General features: G+C 37.7%; 2 protein-coding genes across 3 annotated transcripts; one reads left to right on the top strand and one right to left on the bottom strand.

Annotated features, from left to right (window-relative positions):
* The first annotated feature begins 14,639 nt into the window (after positions 1-14,639).
* LOC18596232 (plastid developmental protein DAG) lies at positions 14,640-19,519 on the top strand. 2 transcript variants are annotated; one of them, XM_018123875.2, is made up of 7 exons: positions 14,640-14,826; positions 15,502-15,622; positions 15,760-15,867; positions 17,224-17,534; positions 17,613-17,710; positions 17,803-17,868; positions 18,774-19,519. In XM_018123875.2, exons 1-7 carry the CDS (start codon positions 14,765-14,767, stop codon positions 18,905-18,907), a joined length of 900 nt encoding a protein of 299 aa, XP_017979364.2. In that variant the 5' UTR covers positions 14,640-14,764; the 3' UTR covers positions 18,908-19,519. The 2 variants fall into 2 exon arrangements, with proteins under 2 accessions (XP_017979364.2, XP_017979363.2); XM_018123874.2 differs by lacking the exon at positions 14,640-14,826 and adding an exon at positions 14,852-14,927.
* Positions 19,520-20,991: 1,472 nt separating this feature from the next.
* On the bottom strand, positions 20,992-23,125 carry LOC18596231 (Protein kinase superfamily protein). The gene is made up of 5 exons (XM_018122529.2): positions 22,560-23,125; positions 22,333-22,468; positions 22,106-22,242; positions 21,866-21,989; positions 20,992-21,778 (listed from the first exon to the last, which is right to left on the bottom strand). Exons 1-5 carry the CDS (start codon positions 22,938-22,940, stop codon positions 21,186-21,188), a joined length of 1,371 nt encoding a protein of 456 aa, XP_017978018.2. The 5' UTR covers positions 22,941-23,125; the 3' UTR covers positions 20,992-21,185.

Below are 23,125 nucleotides of genomic sequence, written 5' to 3'. Positions count from 1 at the left end.
ACAAACTCCTTCGTGAACTTCTTCGACTATTCTCCGAGCTTCGGTTGAATCCACGCATCTCAAAAGCGTTTGATCCCTACTTCTCTTGTATATGATGTTCCCATCCAAGAAGAAATTCATTGCCAACCTTCTAATGGTTTTCTTATCATTTTCTGAGCTTTGATCCGGGTACTGCTAAAATTTGAGATAATGCACAATATCATGGTACCACGGTTTTCCATCTATTTCTTCTTCTACACTAGAGCAGTGTGCGGGGCACTCTCGAAGATTAATCATGATGGGTTGGATCTTGACATTAGTACCAACTTTGAACATTGCCGCCAGCGTGGCTAATGCATCGGCCATTTGGTTCTCCTCTCGGGGCAAATGATTGAAGCAAATTTCATCAAAATTTTCAATCAGCTTTGATACATACTTGTGATACCGAACTAACTTTGAGTCACGTGTCTCTCATTCTCCTCGCAACTGATAAATAACCAAAGCAGAGTCCCCATACACTTCCAAAATGTGAATTTTCCTCTCGATTGCTGCTTGAATACCCATGACACAAGCTTCATATTCAGCTACATTATTGGTGCAATAGAAGTTGAGTTTAGCTATAACGGGATAATGATCTCCTTCGGGTGACACTAACACGACCCCTATGCCATGCCCCAAGGCATTCGAAGCTCCGTCGAAAAACATCTTCCAATTCTCTTTCTCTGATTCCTCCCCCCTTGTTTGACATATTGACATCAAGTCCTCATCTGGAAACTCAAACTCCATTGGTTCATAATCCTCTTCCACCCTTTCTGCAAGAAAATCTGCGATTGCACTTCCTTTGATAGCTTTCTGGGACACATATACAATATCATATTCAGACAATAACACTTGCCATCTTGCCACTCTACCTGATAAGGAAGGTTTCTCGAAGATGTATTTAATCGGGTCCAACTTTGCAATGAGCCAAGTGGTATGATATAGCATGTACTGCCTGAGTCGATGCGCCGTCCATGCTAAAGCACAACACATCTTTTCCAACGAGGAATACTTGGACTCGTATTCAGTGAACTTCTTGCTCAAGTAGTAAACTGCCCTTTCTTTCTTACCAGTTTCATCATGTTGCCCTAACACACATCCCATGGATCCTTCATTTACCGTTAAGTATAAGAGGAGGGGTCTCCCGACCACAGGTGGTGCCAATACTGGCGGACTCAGCAAATATTCTTTAACTTTGTTAAAAGCAACTTGGCACTCCTCATTCCACGCCCCCGGATTGTGTTTGCGAAGGAGTTTGAAGATCGGGTCACATTTGAGTGTGAGTTGTGATATGAACCGGGCTATATAATTTAATCTCCCCAAAAATCCTCTAACTTCTTTTTGCGTCTTGGGAGGGGACAAATCACGGATTGCTTGAACCTTATCTGGGTCAACTTCTATTCCTCTTTCACTGACGATGAAACCCAGTAGCTTTCCTGAAGTGACTCCAAAAGTGTATTTTGCCGGATTTAACCTGAGCTGAAATTTTCGTAACCTCTTAAATAATCTTTCAAGATTAGTCGCATGGTCCTCTATTTTGCGAGCTTTTACAATCATATCATCCACATACACCTCAACCTCTTTGTGCATCATATCATGGAAGAGAGTCACCATAGCTCGCTGATAAGTTGCCCCGGCATTCTTCAAACCAAATGGCATTACCTTATAACAAAAGGTCCCCCACATAGTTATGAAGGTAGTTTTCTCTCTATCCTCTGGTGCCATCTTAATTTGGTTATACCCTGAAAAGCCATCCATAAAGGAAAACATGGAGTGGCGGGTAGTATTGTCAACAAGGGTGTCAATGTGGGGAAGAGGAAAATTATCTTTTGGGCTAGCTCTATTCAAGTCTCGATAATCCACACACATTCTCACCTTCCCGTCTTTCTTAGGAACTGGGACAATATTTGCAACCCATTCAGGGTACTTAGCTACTTCCAAGAATCCTACATCGAACTGCTTTTTCACTTCTTCTTTAATTTTCAACAACATTTCAGGTTTCATTCTTCTCAACTTTTGCTTAATCGGTTTGCATTCAGGTTTCAAAGGCAGTTTATGGGCTACAATGTCTGTGTTGAGTCCTGGCATATCTTGATAAGACCATGCGAACACATCTACATATTCATGAAGTAGCTTTATTAGTTTTTCTTTTTCCATTGACACCAACGTCACACCAATTCTAACTTCTTTCTTATTTTCTTCATCTCCCAAATTAATTGTTTCAAGTGTCTCTTGATGTGGGACAATTTGTCTCCCCTCCTGTTCTGCTAGTCTGAACAAGTCCGGAGTTAAATCATAATCCTCCACGTTTTCTGTATTGTCAAGTTCCCTGACACTTGTACCTTTTTCAAAATCAACTTCAAAACCACTGTCATTATCATCTTTGCATTCATTATTTGGAATCTTGGAAGGTAAAGGGAATTGAAATATGTAGAGCTATTGTATAGGTAAATAGTTAAAATAAAGGGATGAAATGACACTAATGGAAATGATTAATTATGAGAAGAGATATGAGAAATGCACTACGCATGTCAATTTATTAAAATGATAAATGATAAAAAGCCCGATACATAAAATTCCAATGCTTTTGGGCATAAGCATGGATGTTTAGTTTGCATTACTTTGAAATTGAATCATAAGTGACTGGTAAACTCATGGTGGTCCAGTTGCTTAGCTTTAGATTCGGTGGCCCAAGGTATGTAGTAGGAATCTCATCCACATTTCCTGGCTGTTCTTCACCTTCATCCGTTGCACATATTGATAAATCAGAAAAGGTCCCTCCTAAAGCTGACATTGATTCTCGGTTCCCAACGGTGAGTGATTCAGGAAAGATGCAACCTCCAGATCGGAATGTCTTGTAAAGATGAGGATATGTCATTCCTCGAATTTCCAACTCATGCCCCTTAAAGCGAGCCAGCCTTTCCTTTCTTCTTTCGGCTATCATTTCTTCTCTTTCCTTCTTAGTTGGCTTGTACCCCAGGCCAAACCTTTCTTCATTTTTGGTAGTACGTATGGGACTTCTAATGCCTTGTAGTTCTTTTCCCAATCCTGCCCCTGCTCGGTATCCTTTTCCTAATATCTGACTGACAACCATCTTGGTGGTTTTGGAAAGCCTCGGAATAGGCGGTGTGGTTCCTTCTCCCACATACGTGGTGTTAACGAACTCGAAGGATCGAAAGGAACATTCAGGCACTTCTTCCGCCGCTTCCACGTAAGGCGTATCTGCTGGCTTGCTTATGAATAAGTCCTCTTCCCCGTTAACACAGACAATCTTCCCTTCCACGATGAATTTGACCTTCTGATGAAGAGATGAAGGTATGGCCCCAGCCATGTGTATCCAAGGTCTTCCCAACAGATAATTGTACGAAGGAGCAATATCCATAACCTGGAATTCAATGGTAAAGGTACATGGGCCAATTTCTACCGGTATCTCAATGTCCCCTACTACTTCTCTCCTTGTTCCATCGAAAGCTCTTACGATCATCTGACTCTTTCGCATGTAGGACATGTTGATGGGTAAACGGGCCAAGGTCCTCATGGGCATCACATTTAAGGACGATCCGTTGTCAAACAGTACCTTTGCGACGGTACAACCTTTACACTTGGTGGTGATGTGCAAGGCTTTGTAATTTCCTCTACCTCCAGAAGGGATTTCTTCATCGCTAAAGGATATTATGTTACCCACCGAAATGTTCCCAACAATGTAGTCCAAATTTTCAACTGAGATATCATGATCCACATATGCTTGGTTCAGAATCTTCATCAGAGAGTTCCTATGTGGTTCTTAGCTGAGGAGCAAAGATAGTAGTGAAATACGAGAGGGCATCCGGTTCAATTGCTCAACTACATTGTACTCACTATGTTTGATGAACTTGAGGAACTCGGCAGCTTCTTTTTCTGTCACCGATCTTTTTGAGCCATCTGTCGATTTCGGAGGTTGTACCTTTTCTTCTCTAGGACTTTGCTCTTTTTCCTCTCCCTTCTCATTCTTGAGATTCTCGAATGCTTCCGGTGAATAGCAGCGTCCGCTGCGGGTAATCCCTCCAACACCAGTTATATTGGCAGCATCATCTTGAGATTCAGCTATCCATTTCTTCGTTTCCGAAACTTGTACATTGCAGTTGTAGTTCCATGGGACAGCTTTGTTGTCTTTGTAGGGGAAGGGTTTAGGGACTTCGATGATCATCTTGGCACGATTTTTGTCCTCCACAAATTCTCCTTTTGGTTCGTAGAAAATGGTCAAAGGTTTTATCTTCATTGGGTGAGTGGACTCCTTGGATATCATGTTTACTGCTGACTCTGAAGTTTCCGTATAAAACTCGATCTTTGATTCGTCCATCATTCTTTGCACTTCCTTCCAGAAAGAACTACAATCCTGGATTGAATGTCCCACACATCCTTTGTGATACAAGCAACATAGTCTTTGGATATCTCGTGAGTCGTTCACATTAGGACATTCAGGCCACACCTCGAGCATATCGACTTTTACCAAGGCTTCAAATACTTTCTCCATGGAGGTTTCCACTTCCCGAATGTTCTTTTTGACATACATCTCCCTTTCGATTGCATTTACCCCTGCCCTAGCATGATTTGGCAGTGGGTTGTTGTTAACATTTTGTTCTGTCTTTTTTTCAAAGTTCAGGATTCCTGCCTTGATCAACCCTTGCACCTTATGCTTGAATGCCGTGCAATTCTCGATCGAGTGACCTTCGATTCCATAATGATAATCACAATGGGCGGAAGTGTCATACCATCTCGGGAACGGAGGTTTTAATGGCTCTATGTATAAGGGTGCTACTAGATGGTTTGCAACTAACTGAGTAAACAATTCAGCATAAGGGATTGGGATTGGGTCAAACTGCACTTTCTCTTGCTTGTTTCGCCATCCTCTTGATTCACCGGTAGTATGGTTATTTGAAGGTGTTGTTTGTTGTGTGGTTGAAGCTGTAACAGGTGTGGAAGCAGGTGGGTAAGGTGTCCGTTGGATGGGATTATATGGGTACGGGTTAGGGAAGGCATTTGGTATAGGCGGGTATGGGTATGGGTTTTGTGAAGTGTTGTGCACAGCTGGGTAGTAGGGGTATGGTAGGTATGGCTGGTAAGGGTTGTATGTCCCTCCTTGGTGTTGTCCTGAAGTGATGGCTTGGGCTTCTCCCTCTTTCCTCTTGAAAATTCCCCCTTTCCTTGTGTTTGTCGTATCACCTCATTCTATCTTCCCTTGCTTAATGGCGGTTTCTATCATTTCTTCCGAAATCACCATATCAGCAAAGCTCTTTGTGGCACTACCAACCAATCGTTCATAGTAAGGGGCTCACAAGGTGTTAACAAACATTACAGTGGTTTCTTTCTCAGTCAATGGTGGCTGAACTTGAGAGGCCACATTTCTCCATCTTTGAGCGTATTCTTTGAAGCTTTCAGTGGTTTTCTTCTCCATGTTTTGTAAAGAAAGGCGATCCGGAGCCATATTTGTAACATGCTTATACTGAGCTACAAACGCCCGAGCAAGGTCTTTCCACGTGTGGATTCGATTGCGGTCCAGTTGGACGTACCACTTTGCTGCAGCACCAGTAAGGCTATCTTGGAAGCAATGTATCAAGAGTTTGTCATCATGAGCATATGCAGCCATCCTTCTACAATACATGGTGATATGTGTGACCGGGCACTTGGTTCCATCATACTTCTCAAAGTCTGGAACTTTGAACTTTGGGGGTATAACCACATCTGGAACCAAACAAAGCTCAATTGCATCCATAGAACAATACATTCCCATTCCTTCTACCATGCGCAGTCTTTCCTCAAAAAGGTCAAATTTTTTATGGGTATCGGGATTATCTTTCGATTCAACGGATCCACATTTGAGCTTCTCTTGTTCCTTTGGATCATCCAGATCAGGTACAGAGATGGGATCTGAAGGACTTGCCCCTCCAATTGGCCTTTGTTGAGCATAAGTCGGTGGTGGTCCTATGGGTATCCCAAAAAATGGATATTGACCCACGGATGGCATGGGAATAGAAGCATTCCTTGCAGGTGGAGGTGTAAATCCCGGTGGATACACGGGGTCTGTATTGGCTTCTGTCTGTTGAACGTCTTCTAGTGTACCAGAACTCCCTGCCGCTTTCTTTCCTTTATCTGTAGATATTAGCTCCAAAATTTTTGATAACTGACCCATGATTTCTTCTTGCTTCTTCTCAATCTTATCCATCCTCTCTGAATGCTCGTCCCCCATGATCTTAGAACGGGCTCTTGTATTGTATCTGTGGAGAATTTGTTTTTCTCGAATTTTGTTCTATTAGTTCAAGGAATAAGTTAGAATTTTATATTGAGTGCATTATTATTTATTACTTTTATCTGAATCATGCATTATGATGCAAATGAAATGTATTTGAATAGGAAGAATATTGGCCATCCAACATTTACCATAAGAAAATCCGCATCCATAAAACTTAAATATCCAATTGCATCATTGTCTAAAACCATACATAACTATCAAAAAGAAAAACCGACTTTGTCATATTGGTCCCTAACCATCTTGAGGTGACTGATCAACCGCTCACTCAATTCATCCTTGGGAAGGATCTCTCGCCTGAGTTCTTCGGTCTTGTCTGCCATTACTCGAGCTCTAAATGCCACTTCTCTCATCTGTCTCAGTATCCATTGCATTTCAGCTTCTTTCCTTTGAAGGCTTTGTGTGCATGAATTGTTTCTTTCCCTCATTTGGAAATATTCTTGCCTTATTGCTTCATACTGCGCCTTATAGCCCTCCATGGCAGTTTCCAACATGTCGCAGTCATTTTTCAACTCTTGGATGGTTTGTCCTTGTCTTCGTACCTCGTGCTGCAAAGCATTGTTGGCACTTTCGAGTTCTTGTATTCTGGCTAACAAAGAAGAATTCGCCACGCTTACCTCCTCAAACTTGCTTTGCCACTCATCCCGCTCTTTCAAAGCCACCCGTACCTTTCTTGCAGTCTCTTTCTTCACTTCTTCTAGCTCATCCTCATGTCTACGCTTCATATTCATCATCTCCTTTTCAAGTCTTTTTCTCGTTAATTCACTCTCCAGCAGGACGTCTTGAGGTTCTGGGTTTACGGGATGTTTTGATGGATCATTCGGGGGATGTATGACATTTTTCACCCTTTGGTCATGCCAAGTATGATATCCTGTGGTGACTTCATCGGTAACCCTTCCCTGATCTACTCGGCAAGTTTTCTTCCAATCTTAAGCAATTTCCTCAATCCTCTTTAGCGTTTCTGGCTCTCCATATGTAAACTCTAACTGGTCGAGTTGGTGAGTCATGGGCACGAATTGCTCAGATCCGAACTGTCTCCGCACCATTATTGGGGCATAGCTGATGGCTCCCCAAGGTCCCATCAGTGGTACCCACGGCTTATCCCCACATTTATACATTACTTGCATTCGTGGCATCCATGGAGCTCTCCAAGTCACTTCAATGCTCATTAACCTCCGGAGCCTTGCGACCCACTCTTCTTTCTTTTTGTAGTCGGGCCATTCACTTTCGCAGAACTCAAGGATAGGACAACTCGCAGACAGATAAAGCTTTCGAAATTTGCTCTCTTTGCACTCGAAGTGGCTTTTGATCCATATGGTTAGGAGTTGAGCACATCCGATGAATCGTCCCTCACCTTTGCGTCGACAGAAATTCAAGGATCTGAAGGTTTCAGCTAAGATGGATGGGGCCGGGTTGATGCTCCTTGTCACCTGATCAAAGAAGTCTATGACTGACACCTCCACATGACCTAGAACCTTCGGGAAGACCACTAAGCCGTAAATTGCCATCGCAAAAGCCAAGAGACCTTGTTCATCCTCCATGTGTTTCTTAATATATCCGTTCAAGAAACTCCACGGAAGGCATTCTGTGTCTCCTTTCTTCTTCAAATGCTGATCCACTTCTACCGTAGTCATTCCTAACAACTTGGCCAACTTTCGTCGGTGTCCCGTCTTCTGAGCCCTCCAATAGATCTTGTCAGGCTGCATATGGTCTATCCGGAGCAGAGAGGAGTACTCTTCTATGGTAGGGGTCATGTCCACCTTGTTAAAGACAAAGCAACGATATGAGGGATCCCAAAACTGGACAATGGCTCGGAGCATCTGGTCATCGACTGGTACATATAGGAGCCATGCAATGTGTCCATACTTGCTCTGAAAATTATCTCGGTGAGCACGTCTCCATTGTTCCCAAATTCCTACCATCTCTGTAAAGTCGTTCTGCTGAAGATCCAAGTGAACTCTCTCAGGTAAAATTGAGATATGTCCTTGGGTCAAACAGTCTCCTTTTTCCTGTTGAATCTGCCTTATCTGTAACTCTATCTCATAGTCATTTCTGTATATATTGAGCGGGCCTGCTGATGACGATGCCATGGATATAACTGGGATCTCTTAGGTTGAATGTTGTGTAGCCAATATTCCTCCTATATGCAATTACGATGTATGCAAATGAACATGTAACATGCGCATGACAAGCAAAATAAACTTAAGTTAGTATGGTAAAAAGAAATAATGTAATGTTAAAAATAATGAGAGAATAACAAGCAATATCATGGGTATTATTGTCTACTCCACGATACTTTATTATCTCGGGGCATAATTTAAAATAGAGGGAGTGGGAGAAATTCCTTCATGTGTACCAATTTATAAGGTGTATTCTCACGGGTATGGCCCTTTCTAAGGTTAAGCTGCTCTCGGTACTCTATATGCTGAGCGGGGTTTATAAACAGAGCTAAGGTTCCCAAATCGTTCCTCACTGTCGTCCACACGGACTAGTAAGGCACCCCGGTCCTCACCCATTACAGGCTTCAAACGGACTAGGTTCGATTTGAGTGGGAGTCTTCACTAGCCCATGCGGAGGTTATCACCTCACGAGAGCGTAGCTACTAAACTCCCTCCTAAAAAGGACATAACCCGGGTGGAGGGTTTATGCATGAATGTAAAATGTGCTGTGTGTGTGAAGGAAATCATGAGTTCAAAGTAACAATCTCACATCCCTCTACCCTAAAAACCCCACAAGTATTAGAAGCAATAAAGTAATAAATGCGAAATAAACTAATATACCAAACAAAATATGCAGTACAAATCATTAATATTAAGGAAACAGTGGATTATTTAAAACCTCGGATAACCTATTATTTTTTAATGGCTCGACTTCGGCTTCCCCAGTGGAGTCGCCAGCTGTCGTAACGTGCGGGTCCGGGAACCCGACCGCTAGACGTGAATGTGAAAACTCACTAAAAAATTAAACTAGGAGTCGCCACCAATCTTTTTTTTTTACTAGGTGCGATTGGCCACCTATTGACTCGATTCTAATCGATGCAAACTTAAATTAATTTTAAGCCCACCGAAAAGAACCTTAAATCGGTCTACAATTTTCTGGATCTAGGTTCGGGAGTACGGTTACGCCCGGGGAAGGATTAGCACCCCTCGGACGCCCGTTCCATGAACGGTACCATTTTTAGATTATCCTATTGGGCTTTAATTTTTAATTTCACTAGATTTCCTTAATTATTATTTTTTATTTTATCTCCTATTTAACCTAAAATGGAATGCAAATGAGTGGCGAGATGAAATGCATGGCATGAGATAAAAAATGCCGGACAAATAACCTTTTATCGAGGATATTTTCCGAATTCGCCCATCATACTGGTGGGACTCGGGATATTCTCTCACCTAGGGAATTATCCGAGAAACTCGCCTTCGCAAATTCGACGAATAATTTCCGTCTTCGGGGTCATCGTACATTTTCTTTTTAAAATAATATTTCGTGCATAATGAACCTAATTCGGGCAAAAGCCTTTTATTAAAGATGGTTCTCGAGCCCTCCCATCATACTGGTGGGACCCGAGGACATCTTTTCACCTAAGGAACTTTTCGAGAAATACCCGCCTTCGCAGGATCCCCGAAAGATCCCATCATCGGCACTAAGTTAAATGATTCTTTATCTATATTAAATAATCTATTATCTCATCCTATTTTTATTAACTCTACATTTTACATAAAATTATCTCCTTTGATTTGTTGTTTTTTTTTACTTTACCGATCTTATTCCATTACATTTTACATGTATACATATTATATATATTTAGTTTTAGCAATTAGATGTATTTCTTTGTTTTGTTATATATTTATTTATTTTTTCATTTACCTTTGTAACCAAATATCTATCTCTTCATAATTTTATTATTATTTATTATACATTTAAACATATATATATATATATATATATATGTATATATATATATATATATATATCCCTATATTCTTATCTATCTCCATTTTTTTTACATTTTTTTTATATATTATGAAACATCCTATTTTTATTTTTACCTATTTCATTTTTTTTGTTTTTGTTTTTAACTAATCATCTTTAAAATGAAATGCTTGTCATTTTATCTCTTTGCATCTTTACACTTTTGCTCATGCTAATTTCCCTACTTACAGAATGCTATTTGAAGATTTTAAAACATTATATTGAAATGATTTAACTTTGCCATATATCATTAATCACCACAATAAGCCCAATTCATATAAAACACAATAAATTATGAAAGACATATGATTTTTTTTTACCTCACTTGAACGGTGTCGTTTGGAGCCTCTTTTTGCACTGAGGTATGGTTTTCGTCATTTCTTCTCTATGCTTCTTGTTCCTGACTATTATGTTGCCTTTTTCTCTAAAAAAAATAATCTCCATTTTTTCTCTTTGCTCTCTTCCTTTTCTCCGCCCCCTTCGCCGGCGATGGGATCCAGGATCTTGCCGTCCGCCTCTCTATTCCTCTGCTCAGTTTTCCTTTCTTCCTTTTGCGCCAGCTGCCGCTCCTCTCTCTCTATTCCCCCGCTCCGTGCTTCTTTCCCTTGCGCCAGCAGCAAATCCTTGGCGCCAATCTGCAGACTCCCTCTCCCTCACGCCTGCGGCTTAGGAATTTTGGTGCTGTTCACTGCTTCGTCTCTAGCCATGGCAGATGTGGTTGCCGATGTTGTTGCCCCCGTGAAGCCGAAGAATAGAGCATCCAAGAAGTTCAGCTCTAGAGGTGTCGATCTTGACGTTCTCTTGGAGATGAGCTCGTCAAACTCTTCCCCGCTCCTCTCGCCGAAGGTTTTTTTGAGAGATTTGAAGAGGAGGCCCTTGGCTTTGACCAAGAAAATTCTGTAACCAAATGGGAGGCCCCACCTGGTGGTTTTTAGCTTGCAGGTTGCTTTGTTACTTTGGCCTACCGGATCTCTGATTTTTCCCCTCCTATTTTCTCCCCCTGTTTCCCTTCCTTCCTCCCCCTTTATGCTATAGTTCCCCATCCCTTTTATATCCAGTTCCTGGGCTCTCGAGGGGGGCACACTCCACTGCTTTTTCACTTGGCACCGGGGGCAAGTTCCACTACCCTGCCAGACGCGAATTTTTCGCGTCTGGCAGGTGAGAGAGGTGCCTGGCAGGGTGCGTCCGCACCCTGCCAGTCGTACCTCTCTCCTTTCTTTTTTTTTTATTTTTATTTTTTATATATATTTTTAATTTTTTCTTGTTTATAATTTAGTGTCTACACCAAGAAGGATATAATTCAAACCAATAAGCTTGAAAATGACGAGGATGATCATCATTTGATAGAGGATACATCTTAAGAATAGGTTGACATGGCCCACGTTTGAGGTAAGCATGACAAATTTCATCCCTTTGATTGATAGGAAATTCTCATATCATTGGTCGTAATCAAGGGTCAAGTTCTATATGAAAAACATTAATTTCTTTAGGATTGAGCCTTGGATGCTTTGATTCGCACTGCTCTTGTTCATGAGTTGAACTATTAAGGTTTGGTGGCTCAAGTGTAGGAGAATCATTTGAATAATCTACCTCTTTTTTAAAAAAAATTTGTCGATTGTTTTCAACTTACTCATATTTTAATCAAACTTGAAAAAAAAAACAATGTAGTCAACATTCAATATTCTTATTTATTTATATTTAAACTTAAAAATAAAATATAAAACTATAATGAATAAAATATAAATAATTAAATACGAAATACAGGATTTCACATAATAGTTAAATAATATAAATAGAAAGATGAAGGTAAAAGAAAACTTTACCTCCTCTTAATTTAACACAATGTTGGTGGGTGATCTATGTCTTTCCTTGTCTAAACTCACAAGCTCATATATCTCTTTTGAAGAATAAGGTGTGTTTTAATGATGAGTTACAAGAAAAAAGAAATAAAAATAAAAAGACATAAAAGAGAAGAGAAAAGAAAAAAGAGAAAGAGGTGTAAAGAAACTTAAATTAGGGTAAACTTAAGCAGGTTTGTGAGGTTGTTTGATTTTTTTATTTATATTAATTATTAAATAAAAAATTTATTTTGAGTGGGCCATTAATAATATATAATAAATAAAAAGTTTTAAAAATTTTGGGGGGGCCATTGATAAAATATATATAAAAAATAAATATTTTTAAAAATTTTAAGGGGGCCGTGGTTGGCTTACCCTCCGCTCCTATGACTAAGTGAAGTAGTGAAAGCTACAAAAGAAGAAGACTTTGGATAACATGTAATTGTCCTAGTTATCAATAAAAGAAATCAATAAAAGTTGGTATCAAAAATCTAGTTGAATGGTCATTCAAGAGCATGTGACTTTGATACCATGATAAAACTGGAAAAATGAGAGAATGCCAGAAAGAAGAAAATGGGAAACATTCCCATTAATTCATTGATGAAAGAGCTGTTGTAAAAACATATACACAAATAACAAAAAGAGCAAAAAGATAAATAATCATATGCAAAAGACCATATTGGCCCTGTAACTAATTCCTAGCTAATTACACAAGTAATTAAAACATTAAGACATTATAATACAAATTACATATTTCTATTATCTGAGTCTGTAACTTGGAAGTTTGCAGCCTTGTTCTTTTGTCGAATTATTTCTTGTTCCACTTGTTTCCTTAGTAAAAGCCATTGCCTTTAAAAAATAGATACATAAATAACATATAATTGTCCTAGTTATCCTGTCAATTATGTTCATGGACTAGCTAAAGATGACCAAATAATTTAAGCTCCAATTTTAATTAGAAAAGTGATCACCCGAGCTTAGTAACCAAAAACTCTAAGAAGAACAAATGGATAAAATAAGGGTAAAATATCTTACTCTTGTAAGTTTTCATAATTCCATATGGTTTCATTAGAATTTGAAATGCATAGTTCGTCTTAAAAAAAATATCTTTCGTTAGATATGTAAGTCTTATCGTGAACCAATCATCAATATTTTAGTTAGTTTGATAATGCGACAATATTTTTAAGATAATTTTGATTTTTATTAATTTTAAAAATTACTACTATATGAAATACAATATTTTTCATTTTTACAATTTCTTTCTCTCCCTACCCAAGCATTCTCTCTACTTCTCTCACTAAATTTTCTCCACCGCTGCGAATGACCACAACAGATGGCATGGCAAACGTTGATCGGACTTTCCTCTTAGGATGGTAGGGGAGAACCAGATTTGGTATTCTCGCAGCTGAATTTGGCAAGGGAGTGCCATATCTAGCCTTCTCGTGGCTTCGTGCGAGTACAAGATCACATTAGAGGGACACGATCTAACGCTCTCGTGGCCAAATCCAATTGAGGAGCCCTAGATCTGACCGTGGAGTGGTCGATCGACGTAAAAGAGTATCTCTAGTCGGTTTGATAGAAAGGAAAAGAGTGGAGAAAGAAGCAGGATATTTTAAATATTTTACATTTGTCCATTAACGTTGTTTACACATTTAGGGTAGATTGTTCATTTCAAATACTAATGGACTCGCATGGAATTATGATCAAAATTTAAAAAGGAATTGATATTTTACCTTAAAATCAAACCTTTTAAATCAATGAAAGTACATAAAAATAAGACAAAATGCTCAAATAAGTCCTTAAACTATTTAAGAAAATTCAAATAAGCTCTTATTCTTTTATTACATTCAATCAAGTTCTTATATTTTTTATTTTAGGTCCAATAAGCCCTTATGACTAATGATTGATTAATTGCCATTTGCCTAAGTGTATTTATCATTTTATATCTACATGGTATTGACATAAAATTAATATGAAGGGTGAAAAATGTCATACAATGATATTATCATGTCAAATTAACATGTCACATTATCATCAGTTATAATATATTAACATATCATATCATCATCAATTATAATATTTTAATATATCATGTTAACTTCATGAGTCATGAAATAATAAATGATATTTTGATTAAATTAATTATTAGTCATAAGAATTTATTTGAATTAAAATAAAAACATAAAAACTTATTTGACTCAAAATAAAAATATAAGAGTTTAATTAAATGTAATAAAAATAAAAAAAATTATTTTAATTTTTTTAAATAGTTTAAGAATTTTTTTGGATATCTATTACATAAGTAAAAGGAAGCCCCAAAGGGGCTTCCTCATTTACCCACGTGTCGACTCAGATAATGTCCACGTTTTTAATCTCTAAACCCATGATGAGTAAGTCAATTTACAGAAGAGTCAGTCAATACTCAATTAAATTAAAGCAACATTAAAAAAGAAAAATCTTTACCCTCCGTCAATCCAGTGAACGCATTTCCCTCCAAGTCCTTGGTGTTGTGTAAGATGCTTTTCATGCTCCAACGGGGTCCCCAAGTTTTGCCACAAGAAGGTTGGAGGAGAGAAATTGGTGTTGTGATGTGTTTGGTGTCTCGAACAGCACATTTTTTCAAACGAGACACGTGTGTGGTTTTAATGGAATGACGTGCTTAGCTTGCTTTTCATGCTTTCGTTTCACGTCTGACTTGATTTTCAAATTTGGGTGAGGAGTTTGTATTTATTTATTTTGGTTACTCCAAGGCCATCCTTTCTGTTATTTCGAGTTTGCGTCCTTCATTTTTTGGTTTGTATGCTCTGTTGTTGGTGATTTCTCCCTTTGAGTTTGGCTGGTTTGCTTTCCTGTTTTATGTGCTTTGTGTCTTTCTCTGCTTTGATTTTGCATTTTTCTTCTCAAGGGTTTTCCTTCCATTTTTGACTACTATCTATCTTTTCCCAGTTTTGATTTGTCTCATTTTTTCTTCTTTTCGGCTTTCATTGTTGTTTCTTGATTTCATTATATATATAAAAAGAAATTTGATTACTCCCATTTCAGTTTGGGTATTTTTAAAAAATTATTTTTCCTTCATTCCATTATTTATTTGTATAGTTGTGTTTTTGTGTTATAGTGATAGCCATATCTCTCAGTTGTGGTGGATGAATGAGCCATTTGATGCTTTTTTTTTGTGTACTATCATCTTTAATCTGTTGAGAATAAACTCTTATGGTTTTTTATTTGTTGTTTATTGATGTAATCATGAACGTAAGAATGTTGAATATGAATTACTGAACAGTTTAAATGGAAGTTAATTATTTATTTTATTTATATTTATTATAAGTAATTCCATTTGGATCAGTCCCTTGAAGATCTATCTTTCTCATGGAGATATTGATTTGACAGCCTTTGTGGCCTAAACTTAGAGGAGGCTCTAGCCAACGATGTATGTTCTATCCTTCAAAGAGAAGATCATAACAGAGCTGCAGAGTTTGTGGTCAAGGATGTCCAATTAATTCAGGCAAAGGTTTTTAACTTCAACTTATGTGTTTCTATATATCTTTGCTCAGTCAAATTATTTGTTTGTTGCTTGCCTAAGTGACAAACCTATTTACATTTGTTTTAGTCATTCTTTATTTTTTTGTTGACATTTACGTTTATTAGCATTTTGAATTTGATGTTCCGAATGATTTCTTGGTGATGGGCAAAGACTGGCGAAGCATTAAAGCAAACAGTTTAGTGCGAAGTAAGAGCACCCAAAAAGAAGTCCAGGTAAAAGTGATTAAAATATTTCTCTTTAATCTTTATCCCACTCCTCTTAATTATAAGTTTCTATTAACTACCAAGTTACACGTCCGAAGACAAGGATTGTCACAATCTATGGTAATATTTTTTATGATCACATGTTTTTGATTTCATTGTTTTTATTTATCATAAGGTTTTTATTTTTTGTCTTCGTAACAATTGCTTTTTCTCTATTTCTTTCCTTTCTATTATTTTTGCTTGCCTTATCTTATTGTAATTTTCAATTTGTTTTGGTTCCTTATTTGTTACTCATTGATAATCATTTAGTTATTTTATGACCTTTTATTTGCGTTCATTGAGGTTTTATATTATAATCCATGGATTATTGATTGTAAAAAAAGATTTATACAACATCTTAATTTAATGAATATCATGTGCAAACCTCTCTTTAGTTTCTCCTTCTTTCTGCCATTAATAGTTTTTTTCTTCTTTTACATGCTCAGGTCAAAGCAGCTAGCACAAAAGAATCACAAACTATTTATCAGTGTGCTGCTATCCTTATTAGTCTTTTTAATATGACAACTATGTAATTATTTCTATAAATAGTTTGTAAGAAATTTATTCACAAGAGCACATGAAAGTTACAAAATTAAATCTGATATGGAGTTGCTTGATATTTTTTAATTAATTTTTATTCTGACTCCTTATGTTTATTTCTTATCTTTGTATTTGAGCACAAAAATTTTGTTTTTTTTTTTCAGTTTATTTTTTTGTATGTAACTTATTTAGATATTTATTCAATTGTGTTCGAATTTGTTAGTTTTTTTATGAAAAATAGGTTACTTTATTCTTAATTAAGTTAATATATAACAGTAATGTTGGGAATATATTGGTCAAATCATTATACTCTACTACTCTATTAAATTTAATAGAAACTGTTGAAGTTACGAAATTATTTTAATAGCTTTTATAGTAACGATACAATATAATTCCGATTCATAACAGTTTATATTTTATCTTAATTTTTTTTCATAAGCATTAACTTTTTGTAAGTTAGTTGAAAATTAATACATAAATTTGTGAACAACCATGTAATAATTATTCGCTTTGTGGTTAACTTTACAATAATTTTTGTGTATAGATATTTTTACAAACACATATTTTAGGACAAACAATTCTAACTCAAAAGTTTCCTATCCAACGAAATAAATATTCTTTCATTTTGCCGCAACGCAAAGTAGGGGTTCAATTCTAGTTATGCTTAAAAATAAACCCAAAACAATAAAAAAATTAATAATTTATTTGAACAACAGAAAAATATTAAATTTTATTATAAAATAATTTATGCAAAAAAAATATATTTACAAGTTATTTTTCTAGCAGATAATCCAACAAAGAACAAGGAAAAAAAAACAGATACACCCAAAAAAAATGTCGTCAATTTTCGTTCAAAAACTTGCCCGTCGCCCTTTGTCAACCTATCTGTCTCGTACACTCTTCAGATACTTCTCCATCGACTCGGGATCTAATAACTCAGTGGTTACTGAAAGGGCCGAATTGACTCGGGTGCCAACTCTGGTGGAGGGATGCGACTATGAGCACTGGTTCGTGGTTATGGAGGCTCCTAAGGGATACCCACTTAGAGATGAGATCGTTGACACCTACATTAAGACCCTAGCAATGGCTTTAGGAAGGTAAAAACCCTTTCTTTGTTTCCTTTTCGCAGTCCAAAAATGGTTTTTCTTGTTTCATTTCTTTGTATTAATACGCAGTGAAGAGGAAGCTAAGAAGTCTATATACTCTGTCTCCACCAAGTATTACTATGCATTTGGTTGCAAAGGCCCGGAAGATTTGACTTTTAAACTTAAATGTAAGCTTTTCAATCTTATTTTTGTGTTTACTTTCCAAATTTATTCCTTTTTAAGATTGTGAAGTAGTAATACAGAATTGTGTTGGTTGCAGCTCTGCCTAATGTGAAATGGGTTTTACCAGATTCTTATTTGGTTCACGGAGACAATAGCTATGGAGGTAATTCTTCTAGCTTTGCATTGTCTTACTTGCTCCTCATTATGCATTATTATGTTATTAAGATATTGATTAATAGATTTTTTTTAGTTCGGCTTGTGCTTGATTTCTGGATAAGAGACTAATAAGTTCATTTTGTTTCTTTTGAGGATGATAGAAAATTGTTTGAAAGATAAAAGAAAAGGCATGAGAGAGAATGCAATTAAGTATTTATGATGATGCATCTATAGTTGACTACTTCTGAACTCCTTTCTTGTATTACTACATGTTCAACAGTAGTGATATTGCTCAGTTCAGTTGTTCACATCATTAGAAGTTAGAACTTGCGTGGGCTACTGTTGTTTCTTAAACCAAAAGTTGGAATACTTTCTTTGGCTCAGGAAATTGAGACATGCAAGTGAGGTAGTTCATGTACCCTGAAGTTTCCTATTCATTAGTTTGGAAGTCAATAGTTGATGTTTATGTTATGTCTTTATATAGCTAAGCAAAACTCCTATTGTGTCATAATCCAAACTCTTCTTAGATGTTAAGCTCTGTTTTACAGCAATCAGTATCAGTAAGGAGAACTTTTCATGCAATGCACTTGATGGATCTGAATGATATTGAATTCAATCATATTTATGAAATGTGTTATACATGAGCAATTCTTCCTCTCTTTATAACAATTGCAGCAATTCCTTTCTGCAGTTGGATACTTCTCTTAGCCAATTATCAGTTTTAGTTTGTTCTGCTAATCTGCTTGGAGTTTCTTCCTCAATTTCATGTTAATACCATTCATAAACAATTCTTCCTGCCTTCTTAACAATTGAGTGTCAAGCACTGTTGTGGTCATTTCTACGATTAGAGGCTTTTCTTAACCAATTATGAGCTTTTCATTTTTTGTGTTAAAATCCATTTGGTTTTTCCAGGAGAACCATTCCTTGATGGGAAGGTTGTTCAGTATGATGACAAGTATCATTCTGACTGGATCCGGGTTCAAAATGATGATGAAAGTAAAGAAACTCATCCAAAAAATGAAAGGGGAAGACAAAAGAAAAAGTAGCATTATAGAAGGCATGCTGCTGTGCTTTAGCTTTCTCTTATTTGGGTGTTAGAAGCTTACCCATTATTTTAGGAGAATTAAATGAAAAGAAGCAAGCACACCAGAATCAGATGTTACTTCGACTATCTTGTCAGTGGATTCTTAGATATTTGCTTCGCTTATGCGCTATATAGAATAGTGCCTTTGGTGCAACTCATGGTCAAAATGAATCTTTGCATTGCTGGTCAAAATTTTGTAGCATGGGCACAATGTGGGCTTGATCCTGCAATTACAAGGACCAGAGGGTTCAATCACCTGCCACTGGGTTTGCATTGGCTTTTACTGAGAGGGGGAAAAAAAGGATGGGGCACTCAATAGTGGAAGCATTGCCTTATGCAACAAATGTTCAAGATTAACACCCAGTTGATATTTAGAAATTGAAAAAGCTTTCAATTGTATTTGATCCGAAGGAGAACCCTTTTACGGTAAGACTGCTTAGTAGTTTTCTTTGCAAGATTGTAAGGAGAGAAAGAGCTTAATTTTCCGGCTATAGTTTTTCTTCCTTTTCTAACTTCATGCCAGCTGTAACTTGAATTACCATTCGACTAGATGATTGATTTTTTTCTTCTGTTATTAAGCTCCTTTTATATTTTGACATTCTTATAAGCATATTTCAGCAATGACTATTATTAGAAGAAATTCTCATACAACCTGTTAGGTATCTAATTAGAAAACTCAGAAAAAATTCAACTATATTGAGAAGAAATAATTTTTCAGTAATTGCTGAAATATGTTTATAAGAATGTCAGCCATACGTTGGAATTACATCTGCTTTGTGGAAGTTTGTATGAGAATTTTGAGAGTTGTTGTACCAATTTTTAATTTCAAAATGTCTTGAATAATGAATCATTGTTTCATCACCTATCTGATATTAATTCAATAATTGAAGCCTCCAAGCATAAGCTGTACAGTATGAATGGCTAACGGGGTGGTGTTGTGTGAGTTGAAATTCAGCATTGGCCTTTACCAATTCAACGTCGTTAACAAATTTATTTAATATGCAAAGAGTTCCTTGAGGGATTTTTATTTCGTTTCAATGTTTTCCAACACTACTGCGTCGCTTCCCCCTTATGCAAGTTGTGCAGAGTATGAACATCAAGCATCTTGAGGCTGTGCGTCTAAGCTGAAATTTGTCTTTTAATTTCGAATAAATATAGAGTTTTAACTGTTTGGGTTTGTATTGATTTCACACTAATGGTGGATAACAACTGGCGAGTCGTGCTACTAGTGCTTGTTCCTGGCCTCATTTTTGCTACATGATGCCAGGAAATTCTGGTATGACTTCTGGTTCTACTAAAGAATTATAGCAATAAAGAGTTTTTAAGTTCATATAATTTCTTCTGTTGCCTAACTTTAAACCAGAAGGTGGTGTTCAAAACGGGGAAATGCTAAAAACCGTGCGCTGTATCTGGCCAGAAGGTGAGGATAAGGGGGTTGGTGGAGTGGTGGAATTGCAAAGTCTTGTGTGGTAGTCTAGCACGAAAGAATTTGTAGCTCAGCTTTTGAAACTCTGCAGCGGACTCATGGGAGGAGTCATCTCTTGGTTTGCTAATAAGACTTTGAGCATGGGAGGAGTCATCTCTTGGTTTGCTAATAAGACTTTGAGCATGTATGCCCACAAGCTTAGATTTTCCAGTTCATCTTATTATGGAATATTGACCATTCAAAAATATCACAGCAGAAGCCAATGAAGATTTAACATTCAAATCCACAAGAGTTTAGGTAAGTTTGCACTAATTAACAAGGTCCCAGAAAAATAAATTGCAGTCAATTGCCTTCAAGAAGGTTCAGGGAAAGTCAGAATTTATATCCTTTCTAACATAATTAGCATAATTGCAAGAAGGGAATTGGCTGCTGAAATTATTGTGGAAAAACTGGAAACGTATGGTTAACTTGTATTATCGTACATTATTTGTCGTCAAACCTAATCCTTGGCCCACAGCCTAGGCTAATCAAAATTTCTGGTATAATGAATGAAAAGCAAAGAGAGGGTGTGTGTTTTCAAAGCAGAAAGAAAGCATGTATTTTATAGGAAAAGCCATGGAGACACAGGAAAATTTGCATCACGGTTCCGGACGTATTTGAATCACACGTATATCCTATGGAATAAAAAAAGCAATAAGTCCAACAACAAGCAAATGGAAACTTCTAAAGAGATAGACAATGAAAGGAAGGGAAAACAAAAAATCTCATTGTACAGTCTGATTATACTAAAGTATGCTTGTCTGCCTGATTGCTTCTAGTGCTTGGGACAGTACAAACTTGTTCCAAGAGTTCTATACAAATAAGTGTCTGAATAGACAGCCCGAGACCTTGATGGTTTCACCCGACGTCTACGCCCGCGACCTTTCTGGCGCGGTAGTCGACTTTTCTCTTTCTTTTCACCCCGTTGTCCACCATTTTTTTCAATTTTTATCTCATCATCACATTGCTTTTCCTCTCTTCCTTCAATCTTCTGCACAATAGGCTCATCGTTCTTGCCTTGAGTTGGAACTATGTATACAAAGGGTCCAATCGGGATGTCAGTTAAGTCCAGGAGAGGCTCCAAGGCCTTGACCACATTGCTCATGGTTGGTCTAGATTTGGGGTGGTTGCTCAGACACTGATAAGCTAATGCGGCAGCCTTCCTAGCCCCCTCAGTTGAGTACTGTCCTTCAAGCCTTGTGTCCATTATTCCATCAAGTTTGTAAGGGTCCTTCAAAAGAGGCCGTGCCCATTCCACCAAGTTCTTCTCTCGACCAGGTCGGGCCTTGTCCACGGATCGCCTCCCCGTCAGCAGTTCTAGAAGTACTACTCCAAAGCTGAACACATCGCTCATGGTCGTCAAATGCCCTGGAAAATCAGAAATGGCATTATCTCGCGTCAACCATTATTAAATTAAGAATGATTTCAGCAAAACTAAGATAAAAGTTCTAGTACCGGTCGTTATGTATTCAGGAGCTGCGTAGCCTTCTGTGCCCATGACACAAGTGGTGACATGAGTTGCTTCTCCTTCTGGACCATCCGTTGCCAATCCAAAATCAGAGACCTTTGCGTTGTAAGCCTGACAATAAAATAAACCTTTGTTCCTTCAGTTTCTCTTCAGTCTTTACTGATATGTGAAAACGAGTTGGACAATTTAATATTCCTTTTTTGGTATTGGGTCAGGGGTGTTTTTACCAAGTCTAACAAGATGTTTGAAGTTTTGAAATCCCGGTATATGACTGGCTTCTCTTCTTCATGGAGAAAAGCTAGACCTTTTGCAGTTCCAACTGCAATTTTGAGCCTGGTTAGCCAAGGCAATGGCGGACCATATCCTGCATTAAAGGCAAGAATTAAACAATTTTCAGTCATGAGTACGAAATGTTCAAAATTATATTAATTCCAAAAGAGGAGAGCAAACGAACTTTTAAAAAGTTGGTCTTCTAAGCTGCCACGCGCCATGTATTCATACACCAGAAGCCTGTGCTCCTGCTCATAGCAATATCCGATTAAGTTCACCAGGTGGGGGTGCTTTAATTGCCCCAGGAAAATAACTTCAGCCTGTACAAAATCAGAATAACTGGTCTTTTTACTATCTTCGACTCAAACCTCATCAGGAACAGAATTGAAATGGTAACATATAAATGCTCACCAGCCACTCCCTATGCCCCTGAGAGCCATCCAAATCGAGGACCTTCACAGCAACAGATTGAGCTTTGAGGCCTGGCCTGAGATTGTCATCAATGAACCCTTTGTATACAGGTCCAAACCCACCCTCACCGAGATAATTACTCTTGGAGAACTTGTGCGTTATCAATTCTAGCTCCTTGAGGGTAAAAATATGAAGGCTTATTAGGGAATTTGACAGATCGCTCAGTGACAGTGGAGAGCCAGGGTGGCTGATATCAGAGAGTGATAGCCTTTGGCTGGGACTGTGCTTGGAAGCATGAACTTTAGGCCCTGAGGATGGGTTGTTGGATTTGATGCAGCTGGGGAGGATATTTTTCCATGACAAACACCTTTTGAAGGCCATATTTTTACTGAAAGTTTTGTGTTAGGCTTCCAGTTCAAGCTCAAATGCGGTTTATATAAGGCTGAGCAGGACAGGAAACAAGGAGTAGAATATGATTGGATTAGAAGACGAAACCAAACCAAGTCTATGACCCTCCTCTTCCTTCTCGCCCAATTTTCTTATCTACTGTGCAGCAAGAAAAGTTT

The sequence above is a fragment of the Theobroma cacao genome, chromosome 6 (genome assembly GCF_053813885.1).
Source record: "Theobroma cacao isolate CCN51 chromosome 6, ASM5381388v1, whole genome shotgun sequence".
NCBI classification, from domain to species: domain Eukaryota; kingdom Viridiplantae; phylum Streptophyta; class Magnoliopsida; order Malvales; family Malvaceae; genus Theobroma; species Theobroma cacao.
The sequence above is the reverse complement of the archived record's forward strand: the minus strand, read 5'-3'. Positions and strand labels throughout refer to the sequence as shown.